We start from the raw sequence: 20,354 nt of genomic DNA, 5'->3' as shown, positions 1-20,354 counted from the left end.
GGCAGAAGCCTATGCATTTTACTCGTTTCAAACCACATCCTCGAACATAAAATTCCAAAGTCCATCGTCTACACAGATTCTCTAAGCGTTGTACAGGCACTGTCATCAGGAAAGTGATCTAAAAACTATGTGATCAATGCTCTTTCCAAGGTACTAATGACTGCAATTGCCTCAAATCTTCAAATAACTGTATGCTGGGTACCAGGTCACTGTGGGATCCCTGGCAATGAGACTGCTGATCAAATGGCTGGTGCTGCTGCTCTCATGACCACAGTTGACATAACAACAGTACCTTACACCGACCTAAAGACACACATCAGACGACAGCTTCGTAACACATGGCAATTACGCTGGAGTCAACAAACAGACAACAAACTACACGTAATAAAACCACAACTGGGACGTTACATAACTGACTCATACAACAGATACACTGAATGAAGTCGCCCTGGCTAGGCTGCGGATAGGCCACACACATGTTACGCACTCCCACCTGCTCACTGGAACTTCGGGACCCACGTGTAGCAGGTGTGGAAAGGGCCTATCCGTAGTCCACATACTAATCACATGCAAGGCACTTGACTCAACACGACACAAACATTTCCTTGAATTATACAGACGACACATTCTTTTACACCCATCATACTTTTTAGCCGACGAACCAATGTTTTCTAGTCGACGTGTTTTTAAGTTTTTAGCTGAGGTAAACTTTCTGCAGCTCTTGTCATATCACGTGTAATCACCCTGGCCCTATACACCAGCTATCTTCATTGTCTTTTGTTTTGCATCACCTTTACTTTTAGTCGCATGTTTTAGTACTTACGGTCTGATCAAAACTCAATAACTTCTTCTTTGGCGCCCTTTGCCCATAGTCGGCCTTGCGCCAATAAAGCCCAACCATCATCATCATCGGAAGCTCCACTACGCCACGTCTCAGAGTCATTCATCTCGTCGCAATGACCTTGAGCCACCGGAGTGCAAGTGGGGCAGGTGTGAGGTCGTGCCACGTGAACCGCCGCAGAGGTGTCGCTGCTGCGCTCATTCGGAGCCTCGCCGCTTCTGTACTACGCGACTAGGCGAGGGCTTAATGGCTGCTTGACCGGCGTTCGGTTGCTCGGTATCGACAGATATGGCGTGTCTGCTGGGCCGTCTGTTTATGCGCTTCAGGGCAAGTGACAGGCTGAATCCAGTAATCCAGTAGATAAAGCTACATGGCAGGTTGCGAAATCTGAAGCAAGGGTAATCTTTCATGGAACAGTGTGTGCATAATCTTTGCAAAACTAAATCGGGACAATTAGGTTACTATTTAATAATTTACCCAAACTGCCCTTACGGGCGTTGCATAGGGGTGGGAGTGAAAAAGAAAACACTTTAACATTAAAAACAGCAATACCCGTGGAAATGCAAATACAAACACATTCATGCCGAAATGCATAGTTGAAAAATAAGGGTACACAAAAAGGGCACAACACTTATCCGATTTCAGAAATGCGAGGGTTAAAAAACACAACTGGTTCAAAATGACACAGCATCGAACATTGAACCAATCCAACAGGTTCTTCAAAAATGACACAAGCACTGAAAAATGGCTTATGCATTGAGGAATAACTGTAACGCTTTGATAAATGAGGGGTGGTTAATGAGGGTTACGATGTTACCTAAGAGCTGATCCCACTGACGAATAGCAAGTAAGAATGGTGAGAAGAAAAATAGGTTGGTACGGGTGCATATTGATTAAACTTTGAATGCATGATCTAACGGGAAAAAACGCGGCCAGTGGGTCTTTTGTGCGAGACAGCGAAAGAAGACTGGCTGTGGTGTAGGCTATGAAAAACCTATAAGACTATGAAGCCGGTGTTTGTGTAGAAGTGATAAGTTCAGGACGGACTCGAACCTGAGTCTTCTCGTTTGAAACCAAGTACTATACCACAGCTCTATGGGGGCAGCTGTTTGAACTTTTGGGTAAATGTTTTGGGTAAATGCAAAACATTTTGAGTAAATATTTTTTTTTCCTGTATGGGTTCGGCCACTTCCGTGGTAACTAATGCTGCTGCAACTACCTGCCTTCAATACCGACACTTCATGGGCTGTTTTGTCTTTCCCATCGACAGGTGTCATGTTCAGGCCTAGGGGCGTCCCCTTCGGCGCTGCTGAGGGCGGCAGTGCAGAGCAAATCGCTCAAGATCCTGGCCGTGCACGAGTGCTGTCCCGACGCCGAGGACCTCGAAGTCATGGCGGCTGCCCTCACGCGACATCCACCTCCGTACGAGGAACAGGCCGGCGAGGGCGCGGCTGCGGCTGCACTGGCCTCACCAGAGCCGACCTCCACTTTGGAGAACCTCTCGTTTTTCGGCGACTCCCGCCCCGCAAGTATTCGCAAGCAACGCGCCTACGCATGGCTGATTGGAGGTGAGATTATTATTGCTGTATAGATCGAGAGAAGGCGCATCTATTTCCGAGCACTGCATGTTGGCGACGGTGGCTGCCGTTTTGGCGGAGACCGCGGCCGCCCGGGCGATTAGTGAAGCTTGAGCCTCCTGGGCTGGGCAACGCAGCCCTTCTCGCACTCAGACGTGGCTATTATTGCGTAGGGCACTCCTGGTAGTAGGTGCTGAATGACGCCGAGAAACTGGCAAGCATTACAGTGGAGTGAAGGGCGTATGGATGGGCGGATTAGGTGTACTTTGACGGGATTGCGGAATATTAATTGCCTTGCGGAATGCCTTGTTAAAGGGGTGTTCGCGAACAGGGTAACCTACAGCCTTGCAAGGCGGGCCACCACTTTCGCCTCTCTAGTAGCCGCTCTTTAATGGAGTACTGACACTAAATTTCTCGCTTTCAGTTTTTATCCTGTGAAGAATACCTATTGGCCCCGTAATTACGAAAATCGAGGTGAAAGCCGTCAGCCGCCAACACATAATTAATTATAGCACGTTTATTGCAACCAGTTTCAAATTCGGTCGAACGTCCCTGACCCGTGACGTCAGGGACGTTCGACGCATCGTCTGCTACGATTGCACATGGTCCGCACTCGCCCGAGCAGTCGACATGTCTGAATCGTCAGACTCGGATGAGTCGATGCCACCCGACAGACAGAGCAACTTTATTTGGCCAGGCGATTAGGCCGGCGATGTCTTCGCCGTCGTCCTTTTTTTAATATCACTGCGGCTCGAACCGGCGCAGACCGTAATAGCAACAGCTTGTCGCCCCTCTTATAACCAATTTGATCGCGAAAAGAAGTTCCACATGCGAGAAAGTAGCTGTTAGTGTGGTGAAAAATTGTGCTAGGGGTTGTTATCAGCGCTGAATTTAAAAGCGGCGTTCAGATATTTGCCGCGATGGTAAGCCTACGCTGACCGGAAGCGGAGGGTCGGCGCTCCAACCCAGCACTGCCGGCACCGCGGTGCGGCGAGTGCCCGAAAGATGGCGCCACCTGCGCGCTAGAATCAAAACAGGCCACGGCAGACGGTGCGCGTCGACATCGCGCACCCCGCGGTGCCGGCACCGCGCAGTTTTCGGCACCAGTACAAGGGAACACCATGCGCCGGCCACGAACTGAAGAGCAAAGACGTCGAACACGCAAAGTGCGCAAAGTTTACGAGCATTGCTCACACAGCTACACCCGTACGTCTCCTGCCGAAACGAATACCACCGACAACAGCAGCGCAGGATATCGTTTCCGGTTCCGAAAACGACTATATGACGTCACCCTGAACCGGCCAGACACGCCGGCCGATGTTTCGTCACGCCGAAAGCGATTTCGCTAGTGCTGCCGATTTGTGGAAGCTCGCGGCCGGGACAATCAAAATCGATTTTAGATGTGATTCCGGCCTCGGATCGCTGCAAAAATTTCTGTGAGGCATCTGTGCAAACTAATGAAGCCAATTATATCACTTTTTAGCCGTCGAAATTTGGTGTCAGTACTCCTTGAAAGGTTCCATTAAGACAAAGTAGAGCTTTAATCACTTTGAAACAACTCGTCTTTGGTTACTCGATCAGCCCTATTGCAGCCACGACAGAAGTTACTTTCTCTGACCACACGTACCCGTCGCGGTGGCTCAGTGGCTATGGCACCCGCCGCGGTGGCTCAGTGGCTAAGGCGTTGCGCTGCTGAGCACAAGGTCGCGGGTTCGATTCCCGGCCGCGGCGGCCGCTTTTCTGATGGAGGCGAAAAGCAAAAACGCCCGTGTGTACGAGATTTCGGCGCACGATAAAGATCCCCAGGCGGTCAAAATTAATCCGGAGACCTCCCCTACAGCGTTCCTCATCGCTGGCGTTGCGTGGGCGCGTTAAACCCTGCAGTCAATCAAAAGCGTTACATGGCTCGCACAGAGGCGACAGCACGTCTCTACTAGGTGCCTCCGAAAAGTTCCGCGCTCGCTGCGCTTCCGGGCGGGTTTTATACCCTCGGGAATCCGTTGCAGCCCCGAGAAGTTTCAATCGCTCCAATCAGGACTCTCGGTGGCCGAAGTTTGAAATCCGACGAATAAAGGCGAAGCGGTTGCGTCAACCGAGCCGCCACGACGGGAAAAGGGAGGGCGACACAGCGCCACCCTGTCCAGGCATGTCGCTGCACGTCTGTGGCCGGCCGTTCGCCCGATGCATCATTCGGCCGAGCCGCCACGACGGGAAAAGGAGAGGGGATTCTGCAGGGATGCTAGATTGGGCCTGTCGGCCGCACGTGGTTTGGTTGTGGCACGAATCGGCCCTGCTGTCGGCGCGTCGCCCCTTGCAGCGAATTAGGGCTGGGCGCTCGGGCACAACAGCGCTCAGATGAGCCGTTACTGCCTTTAGATATAACATTCCCACCAACTGAAAGCGTTATAGTGGCGCGCGCTGCATTCATAAGGGGCGAAGCCCCTTAGTGGTTCGGGATGTTGGCGTCTCATGTCGTCGTGGTAACCGTCCTCTTATGTAGTCACGGTACAAAAACACCGGGGCAGTCGTTCACCCCTCGCGCTAAAACGCTTCGTGCTTCAAATACACAAGACTTTTACAGGAAAGCTTTATCCTCTAGACCCAAAGGTTTCATCTCCGTGAGCAAAAACGCCAAGGTGCCAAGAATACTTAGACACTGCATGCTTCACCTCCGCGAGGGTTTACGTTAGTAGAAATGGCCCGTAATTTTTCAAGTGTCTTTTCTTTAGAAAAGGACAAACCTAATAAGACAAGTTAATGCTAGTGAAAACCACCACCAGCTGCACGGTTTTCTGTCTTCGCGTCTGAATAGCGAAGGGGGCTGAATTTTTAGGGGCTAAGCATCCTAGGGGGGTAGGGAATCGGCGTCTCCTGTCGTGTGATGTAGTCACGGTACTAAAACAGCCGGGCACTCCTTTTAGGGGCTAAGCCCCTAGCTGGGGCTATTGGCGTCTCCTGTCGTCGTCGTTGTCGTCGTCGTACTCGTCGTTCGTCTCATGTAGGTGCGGTACTAACACCGGGAGACTCGTCTACGCCTCGCGCTTGAAGGTAGGCCGTACTCAAGAAACACCGGGACACTCGTTTACGCCTCCCGCTAGAGCTTCGTGCTTCGAAGACAAGGCCCGGGGTTTTTTTTCCCCCGCAAACTGACAGACGGGTTTTCCTTCGCACGGGTGTTTTGATGTTAAGAATTAAACAACAATGGCGTAGTCTCGATTAGACTACGGCAGTGTCGTGTATGGGTCGGCATCGAAAACAACGCTAAAAAGTCTTGATCCAGTACTGCACTTGGGTCTGCGCCTTGCGTCGGGTGCGTTCCGCACTAGCCCGGCCCAGAGTCTATATGTTGAATGTAATAAGTGGTGCCTTGAGTACCAACGGACGTATGTGGACTTTCTCTACGCTTTTAAAATTTCGTCTTTGAAAGACCATCCTTTTAAACGTGTTTTTAATGATACATCCACATCGCCACTGTTTGTAAATCGCCCGTCTGTTCCTTTGCCGTTCTCACTTAGAGTGAGACAGGAAGCTTCAAATTTCGACATCTCCTTTTTAGACATTCACACATCTTCTTTTACTGACGTCTTACCACCCTGGGAGCTTCAACCTGTGTGTTGTGACTTGTCCTTCGTGAAAATTGATAAAACCAGGGTACCACAAACTGCTCTTTTGCAGCACTTCTTGTCCCTGCAGTTCAAGTATGAATGTGCAGAGTTTTACAGTGACGCATCAAAAACTGCCCTTACTGTGTCCTGTGCGGCGCACGGACCCGATTTTAGAGTCTCTAAGACCTTGAACTCGAAGACCAGCATTTTTACGGCAGAAGCCCATGGCGTTTTGCTTGTTTTAAATCACATAGTGCAACATGAAATACCCAAGTCTATCATTTTCACAGATTCACTGAGTGTTGTACATGCATTGTCATCCAACAAGTCTTCTAAAAACCATGTTCTTAATGTAGTCTATAAAACCATTATGTCCGCGTATGCTATAAATCTCGAGGTGATCATGTGTTGGGTTCCAGGCCACTCTGGGATTGCGGGAAATGAGACCGCTGATCAGATGGCCGCTGCTGCTGCACATACAAATACACCGGACATAGCAACAGTACCCTACACAGACCTCAAGCCACACATAAGACAACACCTGCGAAGAACATGGCAAACACACTGGGATGAACAGACAGACAACAAACTACATGTAATAAAGCCACACTTGGGACGGTACATATCTGACTCACACAACAGACACTCGGAAGTCGCCTTGGGTAGGCTACGGATAGGGCGCACGCATGCAACTCACTCGTATCTGCTGACGGGATCTCCTAGACCCCAGTGCAGCAGGTGCGGAGAGGCCCTATCCGTAGTGCACATACTAATAACATGCAAGGCACTTCACACAACACGACACAAACACTTCAGAGAACTCTACAGACAACATATTCCCCTACATCCATTGTTTTTTCTAGGTGACGATGCCATTGTTTCAGTGAAACGTGTGTTTGAGTATTTGTCAGAAGTCAAGTTTTTAAACCTCATTTCCTATCATGCATAATGAAATCTGGCCCTATACACCAGCCATGCCCATTGCCGTTTTCTGATTTTACTTTTGTTTTTGCTGACTTTACATAGTGGTTAAGGTCTCACCCTCATATGACTATTGTTTTGGCGCTCTTTGCCCTAGTTGGCCTTGCGCCATAAACATCCAACCATCATCATCAACTCACACAACAGGCACATTGAAGTTACCTTAGCTAGATTACGGATAGGCCATACACATGTGACGCACTCGCACCTGCTCACGGGATCTCCAAGACCCCTGTGTAGCAGGTGTGGGGAGGGCCTATCCGTAGTCCACATACTCATACAATGCAAGTCACTTGACACAACACGACACAAACACTTCAGACAACTGCACAGACAACATATTCCCCTACACCCATCCCTGTTTCTAGGTGACGATGCCATGGTTTCTGTGAAACGCGTTTTTAAATATTTTTCAGACGTCAAGTTTTTAAACCTCATTTCCTATCACGCATCATGAAATCTGGCCCTATACACCAGCCATCACCATCATCTTTATTGATCTTACTATATCCAGTTTACACGTTTTATACCTACCTTTTGTGGTAATCACTTCTTTTCATTAAATAACTTCTCTGGCGCTCTTTGCCCTCGTCGGCCTTGCGCCATTAAACAAAAACCATCATCATCATCAACAATGGCGGATCCCACGCATATCTGGGAATCGACGCAATGAGAAACTTTCACCCCAGCATACCTGGATTTAAATGAAGTTACGTGTTACACTTTTAAAGAGGACAAGAAGACAGCCTTTCTTTGGCTACTTAAACCTACATATTTTAGTTTTTCTGTATGTCTGCTTTTCTGTACCTCGATTCAGCCATCCGGCCAAAATTAAGAATCCTTAAACAAGAAGTCTGTATAGCCGGAACCTTCCCGAACCTGTAGATCTGGAAACACTTCTTGCTTTTGAACATTGTTGTAGCAAAAGGAAACAAACATATTTGATGCAAGACATCAATGCAGAACTGGTACCCGCAGTGTTATTTTAATTGATAATAAATGTTAGCTTGTTTATGACAGCAAATAAAAAATTCCCCCTGAAAACAATATTTTGACTGAAAATACAAAAAGCCCGTGCGAGCGTAGACAACGCGGCAGTGTTCCAGTTTCTGTAGTAACCAGGGTGTCGAACCGGAACCGGAACCGAACCGAAAACCGGAACCGAACCCGAATTTTTGCCCGGAACCAGAACTGAACCGGAACCGTATTTTTTCCACCATTTTGGAACTGAACCCGAACCGGAACGAATCGAAGGAACCGTTCCGAACCGGTTCCGGAGCCTCAAAAATATGATTTCTAGTTTTTCATTTCGGCACCCTACCTTGCGTCTGAAGATGTTTTGCAACTCGCCAGACAGCACCATGAAATATTTTGCATAGTCTGCAGTTCCCAAGGCCCATCATGTTCTCTTCTAACTATTGCCTTCAATTTAATGTAAAGTTGTCCGTATATACTATCAGTTTGCGTTAGGTACTGCCCATCTCTCCCAATTATCTTTTACATTTAGCATAACTGAAGTTATAACGCATATTACAAGGTAACATATCATGGAATATTCTTCATGGTTTCTATCGTTTAAAATCGTGTAAAGTTTTCAATTTGTTGTTAATTCGCATGCATCCGTGTCCGCTTGTAAATGCCTTCAGGGACACCATCAACAATAAATCCATATCTTCCACTTATTCTAGTTTGAATGGGCAGTTATATACAAAGAGCACTAAGACACAAACACTCGCAGTTCTCAAAATTAACGTCATTTTTTCTTGTATACAGTGCCGTTGTGTCCTTTGGTTACTGCTCTAAGAGAACATGAGATATAAAAAAAATGGGGAATCCTAATTTCCACTTTTAAAGTATATTTCATAGCATTTTCATGTTATCTTGAATCTGCTCAACCTTAAACTTAAGAGGCGGATAAATTGAAGTCGATTAGTGTGGGTTAACGGGTAGACTGGGGTGAATTAGTTAGGTGAGTGAATGAGCTAATGTGAATTAATGGGACTGGTGTGTTGATTAATTTGGATTAAAGGAATTAGTGGGTCAGTTAACGCGGATTCGACGGTCGGACCAAAAATGAAATCTTTGGGGTCCTTGGCATTTGGAAATTTTGCAGCGTTCTCCTTCTCGACCAATCAGAAAATTTTGTCACGCACAAAGTAACTGCAGAGTTATGTGACGACCGCCTGAATGCTATAAAAGGTTTTTCTTTTGCCCGTATTGCGCTGTTATGTTGTTTCTATATTAAAGTTGACATCTCGCACTAAAGTTAATAACAAATTGCCTAATGCATATTTTATATTCATCAAAGGGTTTTCAAAACATGCGTATATATGAGGGGAGACAGTCGGAAAGAAACTAAACTGCAAGAAAAAAAGGGAGGAACGATCAACTGGTTTGATGCAAGAGACGCACGATTGCATTCTTCAATACCTTCTCTTTCTTTGTGTTACCGTTCTGCAGCCTCCCACAGGTGCAGCATATCAACCCCCGAACACAGCCCCTCTAAGCTGAGGAAGCGGCGATAGCACGTGCGCTTAGCCAAAGCGGCGCCAAAACTCTCATAACAGACTCTTAGCAGGCGTGGCCCAACTTTGCCATCGGTGGATTGTATGTTACAACACTTCCGATGATCAATCAGAGACCACCAACGAGACCAGTCACGATTGTATGGGCACCAGCTCATACTGGCATCCCCGGCAATCAAGATCACCAAGCTCGTGGGTCGAGATTTGACTCGCTTAGCCAGCGCTGATGAAGCCCGGCCAGAGTGCATGCATCCTGCAGTCCCAGACCAGGAAGTTACTCAGCACTATGGCCTCTTCCGTAGAACGTATTCTTCCCTGCACAGATCGCTACCGATTAACCAGGAAAGATTACTCCGCAGCCTGTGGGCATACACCTTCCCACACACCAGACTTCACCTCTTTGACGGGACACAACTCTCTCCATTTCGTTGCTTCTGTGGAGAACCCGGGAACTTCATACACATAGTAGGCGGCTGCGACAAGTGTGCCGTAGATCCATCCAACCTCCACGTTTGCATAGAGAATTTGGAGACAGCCATGGCCAGCTCCGGCCTGGAAGATCAGTTGCTCCTGATGGAAACGGCTGTCGATTCGGCCCCCTAGAATGAGGACGCCTCTCTGAAACTTTGCCTCGATTGAATTAAACTTCATTTTCTTTCTCTCTCTCTCTCTCTACAAGTGATCATTACTGCTGCTTGTGACTTCACTTCGCTATCATCTTTTCTAGAGCGCAATCGCTGTCACCGATCGCTGAAGGGCCATTAGCAAGTTCCTATCTCCGGTGGTTCCCTATCCAATGCCGTCCTATACACGCCGTCCAATCAGTCTTTATAGCAATTCTTTCTTTCTAACAGCTCTGTTAGCAGATAAAAGATGAGCAGAAGAGAATTTCTCTAAATACCACCTGCCACGCTTGGCAGTCGGCGCCACATACTCGTCACACTACCATAGAAAACATTTTGCAGGTACAGTTAAAGGAGCTCTACAACACTTTAGATAAACTCGCCGCGGTGGCTCAGTGGCTAAGGCGTTGCGCTGCTGAGCACACAGGCGCGGTCTAGATTCCCGGCCGCGGCGGCCGCTTTTCTGGTGGAAGCGAAAAGCGAAAACGTTCGTGTGTCCGAAATTTCGGCGCACGTAAAGATCCCCAGGTGGTCAAAATTAATCCGTAACCCTCCACTACGGCACGCCTCGCCGTCGGCGTTGCGTCGGCGCGTTAAACCCAACAGTAAATAAATAAATAAATAAATAAATAACACAAAAAAAGTAAGCAAATAAATCAACACTTTCGATAAACGCTTCCACTCTTCTTCGTACCTGGAAGCATTACGTAAACTATAGCTATTGCCAGCACAGAGCAACAGTGCGTGATTTGCTCGTTGCTGCGGATACACCTTCCGTTTCTGCTTCGCTTTTGTGGCTTTTTTTAAGTGGCTATCAAATGCGTTCTATTCGGCAACTTTTAAGGAAAGCCGGCAAACAGCCGCTACACCGCTGTAATGACGTCATTCAGCGGTCGAAGAACGCGAAGACCGGGAAGAGAGAGAGAATCAACTTTTATTGCGCCCAATGAGGTATTGGCTAGTGCACGCAGGCACCGGATGGGGAGGAGAGAAAAATATTTTGAGCAAGTTTCTAATGCTGTATTCGGGTGGTCGTTTTAGAGCGCTCTAGAGCACTCCGAAAAGCGACTCCGCGTTCGGGTGGTCGAAATCGAGCGCTCGACGTATGTTCGGTTGGTCGTCTCAGAGCGTCGTACTCCACTCCGAGCACCTCGGACTGCTCTGACTCCGAAGTTGGAGTGCCGCCGAAATCCGGAGGCGATTGGGTCACGTGACCCCGGCCGCCGCGGCTCGCCTGCCCAGCCGGTGGCGTTCGCTGAATCCTCCCTTTCTGTGCTGAGGCTTCGACAGCGGTTAGTTGTGGGAGTGTTTCGACGATTTTGCTTCTCGTGCTATTTCTCCGCATCATGTCGAAACGGAGACGCCTGTTGAGTGTAGGGGAGCCGTCTCCGCTACTTCTGCAGCTCGAAATCGACGCCGAGGAGGACAGCAGCTCAGACGACGACGACTCGCACGTTTAGGCTGCGAAGTTCGCCGAACTGTTCGCCGAACCACTTCCAGTGTTCAAAGTGCAGGAATGCAAGGTTGTGCACACCTATTCTTACCTTCAATCATTGCGAATAACAGGCCCTCGGCTGATTTTGGGATAACTTTGGCTTGGAGCTAACGCGTCCGATACGGAGGCCGCCATTTGTTGAGACACCTTGGCCGGCCTGGCTGTTTGCAGTTGCCGTTTTGGCCGCGCCGCGCCGCTACGGTCGCGTGCTACTCCAAGATCGGGTACGCGTTCGGTTGGGGAGCGGTGACTCTTGCTCGGATTGGGGGAAGCGGCGCATCGGCGTACTCCGAGTCGGAGTATCAGAACGACCACCCGAATACAGCATAAGTTATCTGGCGAGGAGAGAGCAGTAATTTTTGGCTGAGGCACATCGCGACCCCATAATGTGTTGGTTGACTACTTTCTGCAAGCACTCAAGATATAGCAAAAAGTTAAAAAAAGTGTTGCACGGCCGCTTTAGTTTGGCGAAGACAAAATATTTGGACAAAGAAACCTTCATTATGACTGTTTTTATGCCGACTTGATAAGGAAACAAAAAACGAGCACAAAAAATTAACAAAAAAAACACTCCTGCTTTTTTTCTTCGAACCCGTTCGAACCCGTTTGAACCCGTTTGAACCGGTTCGAACCGGTTCGAACCGGAACGGAATGGTGCTCTGGAACTGAACCCGAACCGAACCCGAAAGGCTTGAACCCGAACCCGAACCGAACCCGAAAAAATTCCGGTTCGACACCCTGGTAGTAACGAGTGGTTCCGCTGGATGACGCGAGCAGTGCGGAGGAAAATTTAATTTAATTTTGCAAACCTCGCCCGTGTGCATGTTTTGACGATGGAAGAGTTGAGAAACGCGTGAGAGGGGAGAGGAATTTACGTGGCGGGAGGGGAAGAAGGCTATCGTGACATTAGCAGCGAAGTAAGCTAGCAGATACAGTCATTTTGTTTGTGATGTTGTTTTGCTTGGCGTGATTTTTCACAGCTGTGAGCAGTGGCGTGTACGGTGGGAAATAGCCAGGTGGGACGCGAACAATTCAATGTTTTGTCCTCCCTGGCGAAGACGCCGCCAATTATCTTCTGTAAGGTAAAAGCCAAGCGACGCTCCTGGCCAGAAAGGCAGCAGCAGCAGCCCCTGAAAAAAAAAAAAAACACCGGGGGAAGAGAAATAGGAAAATATCATGCACCCCTGCGTCAAACAAGGATGGTTGAACGCGAAGCTTTCTCGTGACGGATCCTTTGATTGTCGTCTAAGTTTCCCAAACCGCTTCGACCTCGTCGAAATGGAGCAGTCGGATAGACACTGGCTTGATAACGCAAGTGACCCTGGTTTGATTCCGGCCATAAAAACATTTTGTTCTTTCATGAAACTTCGGTGTTTTCGCGTCACAGCCGTCATCAGTAAGAACACCAAAGCTTTGCCTTAAAACCCTTGCAAATCCTCGAAAGCAGACAACTCAAACGGAGCGTAGAAGTGTTCAGTAGATGTGAATTGCAAATATTTTGTTAAAACACTCGTGCATTTGCAGAAACCCTTGATTTGACCACCTTTTCTGATGGAGGCGAAAAGCGAAACTGCCCGTGTGTTCAAGATTTCGGCGCACGTTAAACATGCCCAGGTGGTCAAATATAATCCCGAGCTCTCCACTACTGCGTGCCTCATCGCCTGTGTAGCAGAGGCGCGGTAAAGCTCAATCAATCAAACAAAGCGTTGCCTATCTATTGACCTGTTCATGAACTTCCACCGGTGCTCGTCTTTCAAAGCTTTCATCTGTTCTAGCGGGTACGCTGTCTTTATTCCCGCCTAACTCCTTAAGCAGCACACCGGCAGTTTCATCAAGGTTGTCAAAGATCATTTGCGCGATCTATTTACGAGAGCAAAAAAAAAAAGCACTTGGCTTGACAAGCCAGTCCTCGTGCTCTCTCGTGTTGCCTTTCAGGGGTGCTGAAGACCCTCAAGTTGCCCGCCTGCGGCCTCGGGGACGTGTTTGCGGCGGCGGCTACGCGCCAGCTTCGGATCGATACAACAATGGAGAACCTCAGCGTGCAGACCAACACCTTCACTATCGCCGCGCTCTGCGCCATGATCGGGGTTCTCAGTGTAAGTTACAAGCTCCCGGCCTCTTTGCTATGTTTGTAGATCAGGTGTTCTTGGGCCCCGAGCCCTGCTTTTATCAGGCAGACCATGCCGCATATTCTTTGAAGGGTGGGGTTAGATTTCTGTTGCGGAAACACTTTAAGTGAAACAAATTTGCACATTTTAGCTGAAGTTTTACGCTACTGTTGGCTGACAAATTCTCACCCTGCTGCGTTGCCACGATGCAAGATTACGCCTGCTTGTGTGCAGTCTGTACCCAAGTAAACACCGAAACTTTAAGCGAAACGGGTTGCACCATACTGCCTCGACTGTACTGTCAAGATGATGCAGTGCTAATCAGTTTTAACTGTACCGATAGTGTTACGTCAAGCTGGACAGCTGATTTTGGTACGGTAGCTGTTAGTTGTCCGGTGACGCTGCCCGCAGAAGTCTTGATACTGTTTTTTTGCTCGCCCAGCTGTTTTGACTGTACCAGGTTCGGGTTCCTGATCTGTGTTTTTTCGCCGGTCCAGGAAAAAGAGAACTCTACGCTTGAATCCCTGTTCGTGGATGTGCGCGGTGCTCGGTCCCCGTTCGAGAGCGAGTTCTTGTACATGGCTATCAACAGCATCGAGAATAAGTCTCGCCTAGTGGTCAACTGGGTGAACCCGATTGCGCAAGACTTCTCTGAGGGCTCTGCTGGTGCCTGCTTGACAACTGCAATCCACCTGGACTTGGACGGGCCCTTCCGTGAGCCCGCACTCGAAGTCCTGGACGTGCTGGCCTCCGGCGGCAAAGCGATCGACCTGGCCACCATAGATTCCTTCTCTCCCCCGACACAGGCTCTGGTGCAGAAGCTTGCCGATTCTCTCAGCAGGACCACGAGCCTGAGGTAGGCAGTTTTCTCATGATGTAGGCGCTTTGTTTTCTGCGCACGTAGAATGGACCGGAGAATGGCGCATGTGAATAAGATGTTTGAATCTCCATTCTAGGTGAAATGTATACAAACGGTGTACCTTAAGGCCGAGTATTGAGTTGTACTCTCTTCATTGATAAAATGAACAAGCTCACAAAATCGTGCCGCATTTCTTCTTACTCTCTGTTAGGCAATGTGCGAGTTTGTTTAATTTATGTAACCTTTCGTTGTTCGAAAAGCATTACAGCGAGACACTGGTAGGCTCGCAAAGTTGACTGACCAACACATTTTTGAACTACATTTAAAAAAAAAGGTTACTTTTGCTTTATTACGAAGACAGCGTCGATTTCACACCGAATGCAATTGTAACTGATGTACCAGTACCTGTTATAACTGAATGCTTTGGGATGTGATGTGCCGAAAAACACAATTTTCAGCGTTTTCACTTACGATTTAAAAAGGGAAGTACAGGTTGCCTCACAGGAGAGGCTTCACAATGTGTTTGAGCTTCTATACCTTCAAACGAGGGCGGGTATGCATATAGTGCTTTCTGCTGTAAAAGATGCATATTGTCAGGCTTGTTAAGCGTCGTCGAAGCGTTGCTTTCAAATAAACACATAGTCATGTCTGTTAGTCTGCCCATAATTTGAAAATAACATCAAAGCTAGATTTCTAGACTAGGCGAAACTTTGGGCGCTCAAATCCCTGACCAGTACTCCGTTGTGGCTACAGTGCGATAATCTAGTGCTGATCGACGTGAATTACAGATGAATGCGTCGGCCAGTTGACATGCTGTTCTATCTCTTGAGTATTTGTCTCAACACTGTGACAGATTCTGAAACTATAAAGATTGCTATCACTTTTTGCAAGCTGTTTTCTCACACACTTGTAATTTGGGCGCTGGTCTTCCAATTCTAGTCGTTTTCATCATCGCCCGAGGTCAGGATAATGCCCTTGACTACGCCGTTAAGAAACATGCATTATTGTGCCCTTAAATGCTCTGCATGCTTTTCCTATGCTGGACAAGCGATTCCACATTCCCCATTTATTTACGACGGCGCCGAATCAGTGTACAGACTGCTCGTTGAAGTTCTCCACAGTGCCTTTGATAGGTGAAGTGCGTAATTCATTAATGGTGGCAACCTATTTCTCTTGAACTTCGCTGTAGTTAGGTACGCGACGCTCAACCTTTCGAATAAAACAATGTTGTGCGTTGTTTCTATGGTCTTAGGACACTAGCTACTGCGTGCCGTAGAGACGACGCTGAGCAGTCCTGCCATGCCGCACATAAGAAAATTGGAAAGGCATATTACGATTTCGCCAGCAGACCATTCCTTGGAGAAGGCGCAAACAAGACTATGACAAAGTACAAAACAGATGTGAGGACGCGCTATTTTCTACTGTTAGTAGTGGCTTTTCCAGTGCTTTTTCCACTGCGGAGTGAAACTAACTCACTCAACTTTCCATCGTGCTGAAACAAATGATTCCTTTGCCAGAAAGGGACAAAAGGTTGTGCTCCTGCTCATGCAATGAATTGGCAAACTGTGCAGAGACCTGAACTTGCGGCTAGCCTGGCCCGAGGCGGCCCTTGTGAGCGTGCTGCGAGGGCTCGAGAACAACCGGAGCATCTGGGTCCTGCAGCTGGCCAGGATGACCTTCAAGAAGAGGGCAGCCAAGGCCCTGGGCAAGTTGATCGAGCAGAACCACAAACTGAACATGATCACCGTCAACCTCGAAGAGAGTGCATACTTGGGCTTTGACGGCTGGGCTCAGCTCCGCGCCCTGAGCCGGGAACTCAAGGAGTCCGTCCCCCGGAACCGCCTCCTGACCAGTGTCAATGTCCTGCTCGGGGGCGAGAACCGCGTGAACGACTTCGCCGTCAAGGACACCCTCAGGCGAAACCAGGTGAGCGAGGAGCTTCCCCGGGGTGATTGGTAGTTGGAGCGAAGATTTGACGGGTCCTGCTGGCGGGGCGCAAAAGGCTGCCCAATGTCTTACCAAAACTTGTATATTTGAACCCTTGCAGCTCTTCTGGTGTTTGCTTGACAGGTGTTCCGTATGAGTACATAACTGTTTAAATGTAAACTGTTCCCACTCAACGCCAAAACCATAAGGTTGCTGCTCATATTGAGCCGGAAGGTTACCGAGGCATGGTTCGCGGTTGAAGTGAAGATTTGGTGGGTCTTGCTGGCGGGTCACAAAAGGCCGCCCAATGTTTTACCTGAACTTGAAACTGTCGCAGCTTCTTTGGTGTTTTCTTGAAAACAAGAGTTTATTATCACTTGAAAATTTTAATCATCTTTGTCTTAACGTGAATGGTAATGTTAGCTGTTCATATAGGCGCATTCGGACAGCGCCCCACCAAAGATCCTCAGAAACCTCGATAGTTAAATATGTTAACTGAAATCGCTTTGTGTGGTTTGTGTCGTCCTACGTTGTTGTTGGAACTAGATTTCGGGCTCGATTCTCTCATCTGTCCTTGTCGTTCTCTACTGCAAAAAACGTGCTATCGTGCGTGCTGTATCCGGTCCTCTTTCGCAGGCTGTTTTTATGCGAAAGATATTGTCCGGAGTGCCCTTCTAAATCAAACGAGTCTCTTGTAACTCTCTCGCATCTTGTCGTTGTATCCATTCGCAATATCCAGAGCTGCACCTGCTGCGTTAAACGACCTTTGAATAATAGAGCGTTTCGTGGTTTTCATAAATGATGCCCATATGTTTGCGCACGTTAAGGGCTTTGTAGTAGACTGCTGCTACGAGCTCAGCGTTCACCTATAAGCAATAATTTGCTGTTTTGCGAAGAATCTCGCAAGCATAATTAAGGTCACCTTAAAGGACTGCAGAACGGGAAATAGAACAGCGCTGAGATTCAGAGCGCCGTCGTGTCCCGTTTCGATTTCGTCCGTGTCTCCAAACGTTACTGACGGTGAACCGAAGTCTAATTTCAAGTTCTACTGTAGAATGGGAGTAACGTTGATTCTTGAAACACGCCGTACAAACGAAATTTTAGCTCGGACTGAGACAAAAATATGTAGTTAGTCAAAACGCGTATAGCATAGGCATGTTGGCTATAGGAGATAGGAGTTGGTAGCTACTGCGATGCGCGACGGAGCACAGATGGACGCCAGACAGCGGAGTAATCGCAGGAGTTTTTCTCCAGTCGGACTGGACGAGCAACACCAACGATATCGAAGTAGTTCAATTTTACGAACTTTTCGCAATACAATCCCTAAAATCGTATACACCAGATGTTTTGACCTGAAACACTTGAATAGGAGTTTGCCTTCCGCATTTTTCCCCCAAAAGTTTCTCCTTGGAGGTCTTTGCGCTTGTTGAATAACCCACCAGAAAACATACCTGCGGACAACGGCAACGTGCTCATCTAACCAGTTCACGTTTCATTCAACGGAATCGCCGAGTGGAAATAGCCATATAGACCTGTATACTATAAAGTGATAAGTTGTTGTCCTTATACGACTGCTTCAAAATATAATTTTGGCAACGTGTTAATACTGTGCTTAAATTTTTGTTTCTATAAGCATTTCAATCTCGACTTTCCTTGCTACGGTTTACAAGTACGGCCATCAGTCTTTGTGCACAGCGTCATTTCTGAATTCCTGTTTTCTTCGTGCAAATTAGACTTTATCCGCCTTGATGTCTCTTTATTCTTGTTGCTACCTTTAGGAACTCGGCGGGATCATCGACGGGCTTAGGGAAAAAGACTGCGCCTCAACTTTTGTTCCCATAATTCGCAGGCCCTCGTCAACTCGGCCGTGCGGTTCGTCGGCGGCTCTGTGGCCAAGAAGGACGCCCTGGCCTTCGAAACAGTTCGCAACTGCCAATCCCTTACTGACACCCTCTCGAAGTACGGGCTCGATAAGGGGACACCTGTCGTGGAAGTTGTAAAGGAGGCCCGCGAGCGGCTCGCCTGCGACTACTTCATCTTCACGGGTGTTGTCAAAGCGCGCTTAGAATGTTACCCCGATCCCCGGGGAAAGACCAGGCTGGACAAGCTTGACAAGAAGTGTATGGTGCGCCTCGGCAGCTTTCTGAGCTTGACCGACGTTATGGACATCTGAGGCGTCGGCTAGGATAGTCTGTACCGGATAGCCCTAGCGGTCTTGCGTTAAGCAAGGGCTTACAAATGTTATCCGAGAAGACTTGGTGGAGCAATCCCTTTAATTGTAAGGTTTTATCTTTGTCGCTTAAAAAACGTCTCACCAGCAAAGCTAGAAACCCTTGGAACTTACCGGAACCTGCCTCAGTCGCTCTACAAACTGTCACTTGAGTATTGTACTTTTTGTGTGTCATCTTCGGCCATATTTTTCTACTGGAGTGAGCTCATAAGTTTGTAAAAACGCCTTTTACATTCTGCAAGCTATATGTCTTTGGAATTTACTCGAACCTGCCTCAGTGACGCCGCAGTGCGTCACTTGGATACTTTACTGTTTGTTTATAACCTGCCAAGCTTTTCTGCTAGAATGAGCTCACAAGTTTGTAAAAAACACCTTCGGCGTAATTTGCTCATCCCATTCAGCTTTTAAACACGATACGCAAGAAACGTCCTGTCTTTCTGCACTTGTGTTTTTTTAGATTTCTACTGGCGTGTCGAATGTGGTTCAGTGTTTCAGAAATCTTCCTGGGCCATGTTCTCTATTGTATATAAAGAACATCCTATTGAATTTTGGGACAGGAAGTGTAGAGACATGCTTCAAAGAGGAATTTTTAACTTCTGGTCCGTCTTTTTGTCCTTTTATCCCCGCGCATGCTAAATTGCAGCACGCAATTTCGGGAACCAATTCTATTAGCCCTGCTCGTGTGTACATTTGAACGACTGCTACGGGAGTCTTGTGTTCGATTAGAGCCACGCCGTTTAGCACTGATTGTAACAGTCGTTGCGGCATTGCGTTTATACACGCGACCACATCTTCCATTCCAAATGCGAACGAAAGTGCATTTTGTGCGCATTTCAGTGCTGAGTGTTTTCATTTCCACGTTGCACTGGCATGTTGAAGTGACCCATGTTATCACACTTCTACCTGCCCTACAGATTTCTTGAAATTGCTGATTTGATTGGGAGCATCTGCACGTTCCCAACTTGTTCTTTTTGCCAGTGTCTGTGTTGTGCTTTGTTATTTTATTATTTTTAGTGGCCGCATTTTGGAAAGGGGTTTAACATTGCTTGTATTTTATGCATCGAATTTGTCAGGCGAAGGAACGACGGAAAGCACAGTTCCGGAACGCAGTAGAGTGCCTTGTGTACCTAGCTCAATAGAATGTTTGAAGTATTTGTTCAAGTTCTCCTGTGGTCACATAAGAAATAAACTAATTTTTTCAAAGTTCATTGCTTTATTTCTCTATTCATCTCTGCGCGGCGAGCTTTTTCCTCAACGAAAACTTTGCCAAACACGTGGACATAAGGGACATTTGAAGCGATGAGGACTGCTTTACGGAGTTTTCATTGTCGAAATGCACAGACTAGCCCAACTTCGTATTCTGCTTATGTTTTTCTACTGTGTTTTGCCTGAAAATATTCCCCTCGCTCTGCATGTTCGTTCCATTTACCTGCTGAATGCGAAGAAATAATTTTCTTAAAGCCGGATTTAAGTTATGAGACTAATCTAATTCCGTCCTTGGCGGCACCCACAGCCACACGCTAAACTTCGCTTTGCAGGGAGTCTCGCTGGCATTGGAAAGGATTTCACTGGGGGCACGCGCGA

General features: G+C 47.8%; 1 protein-coding gene across 2 annotated transcripts in view; it reads left to right on the top strand.

Annotated features, from left to right (window-relative positions):
- The window catches only part of LOC144158754 (uncharacterized), a 62,607-nt gene extending 42,629 nt beyond the window's left edge, over nucleotides 1-19,978 (top strand). For both annotated transcript variants that reach the window (XM_077689847.1, XM_077689848.1), the window contains 5 exons: nucleotides 2,112-2,409; nucleotides 13,583-13,743; nucleotides 14,253-14,611; nucleotides 16,186-16,540; nucleotides 18,390-19,978. In XM_077689847.1, the coding sequence (XP_077545973.1) occupies nucleotides 2,112-2,409; nucleotides 13,583-13,743; nucleotides 14,253-14,611; nucleotides 16,186-16,540; nucleotides 18,390-18,713 (1,497 nt within the window). In that variant the 3' untranslated portion in view covers nucleotides 18,714-19,978. The remainder of the gene's footprint in view (nucleotides 1-2,111; nucleotides 2,410-13,582; nucleotides 13,744-14,252; nucleotides 14,612-16,185; nucleotides 16,541-18,389) is intronic.
- The last annotated feature ends 376 nt before the right edge of the window (nucleotides 19,979-20,354 follow it).

This window comes from Haemaphysalis longicornis, unplaced genomic scaffold, assembly GCF_048455015.1.
Source record: "Haemaphysalis longicornis isolate Haplotype H1 unplaced genomic scaffold, Haemaphysalis longicornis Haplotype H1 scaffold_10, whole genome shotgun sequence".
NCBI lineage: Eukaryota > Metazoa > Arthropoda > Arachnida > Ixodida > Ixodidae > Haemaphysalis > Haemaphysalis longicornis.
The sequence above is the reverse complement of the archived record's forward strand: the minus strand, read 5'-3'. Positions and strand labels throughout refer to the sequence as shown.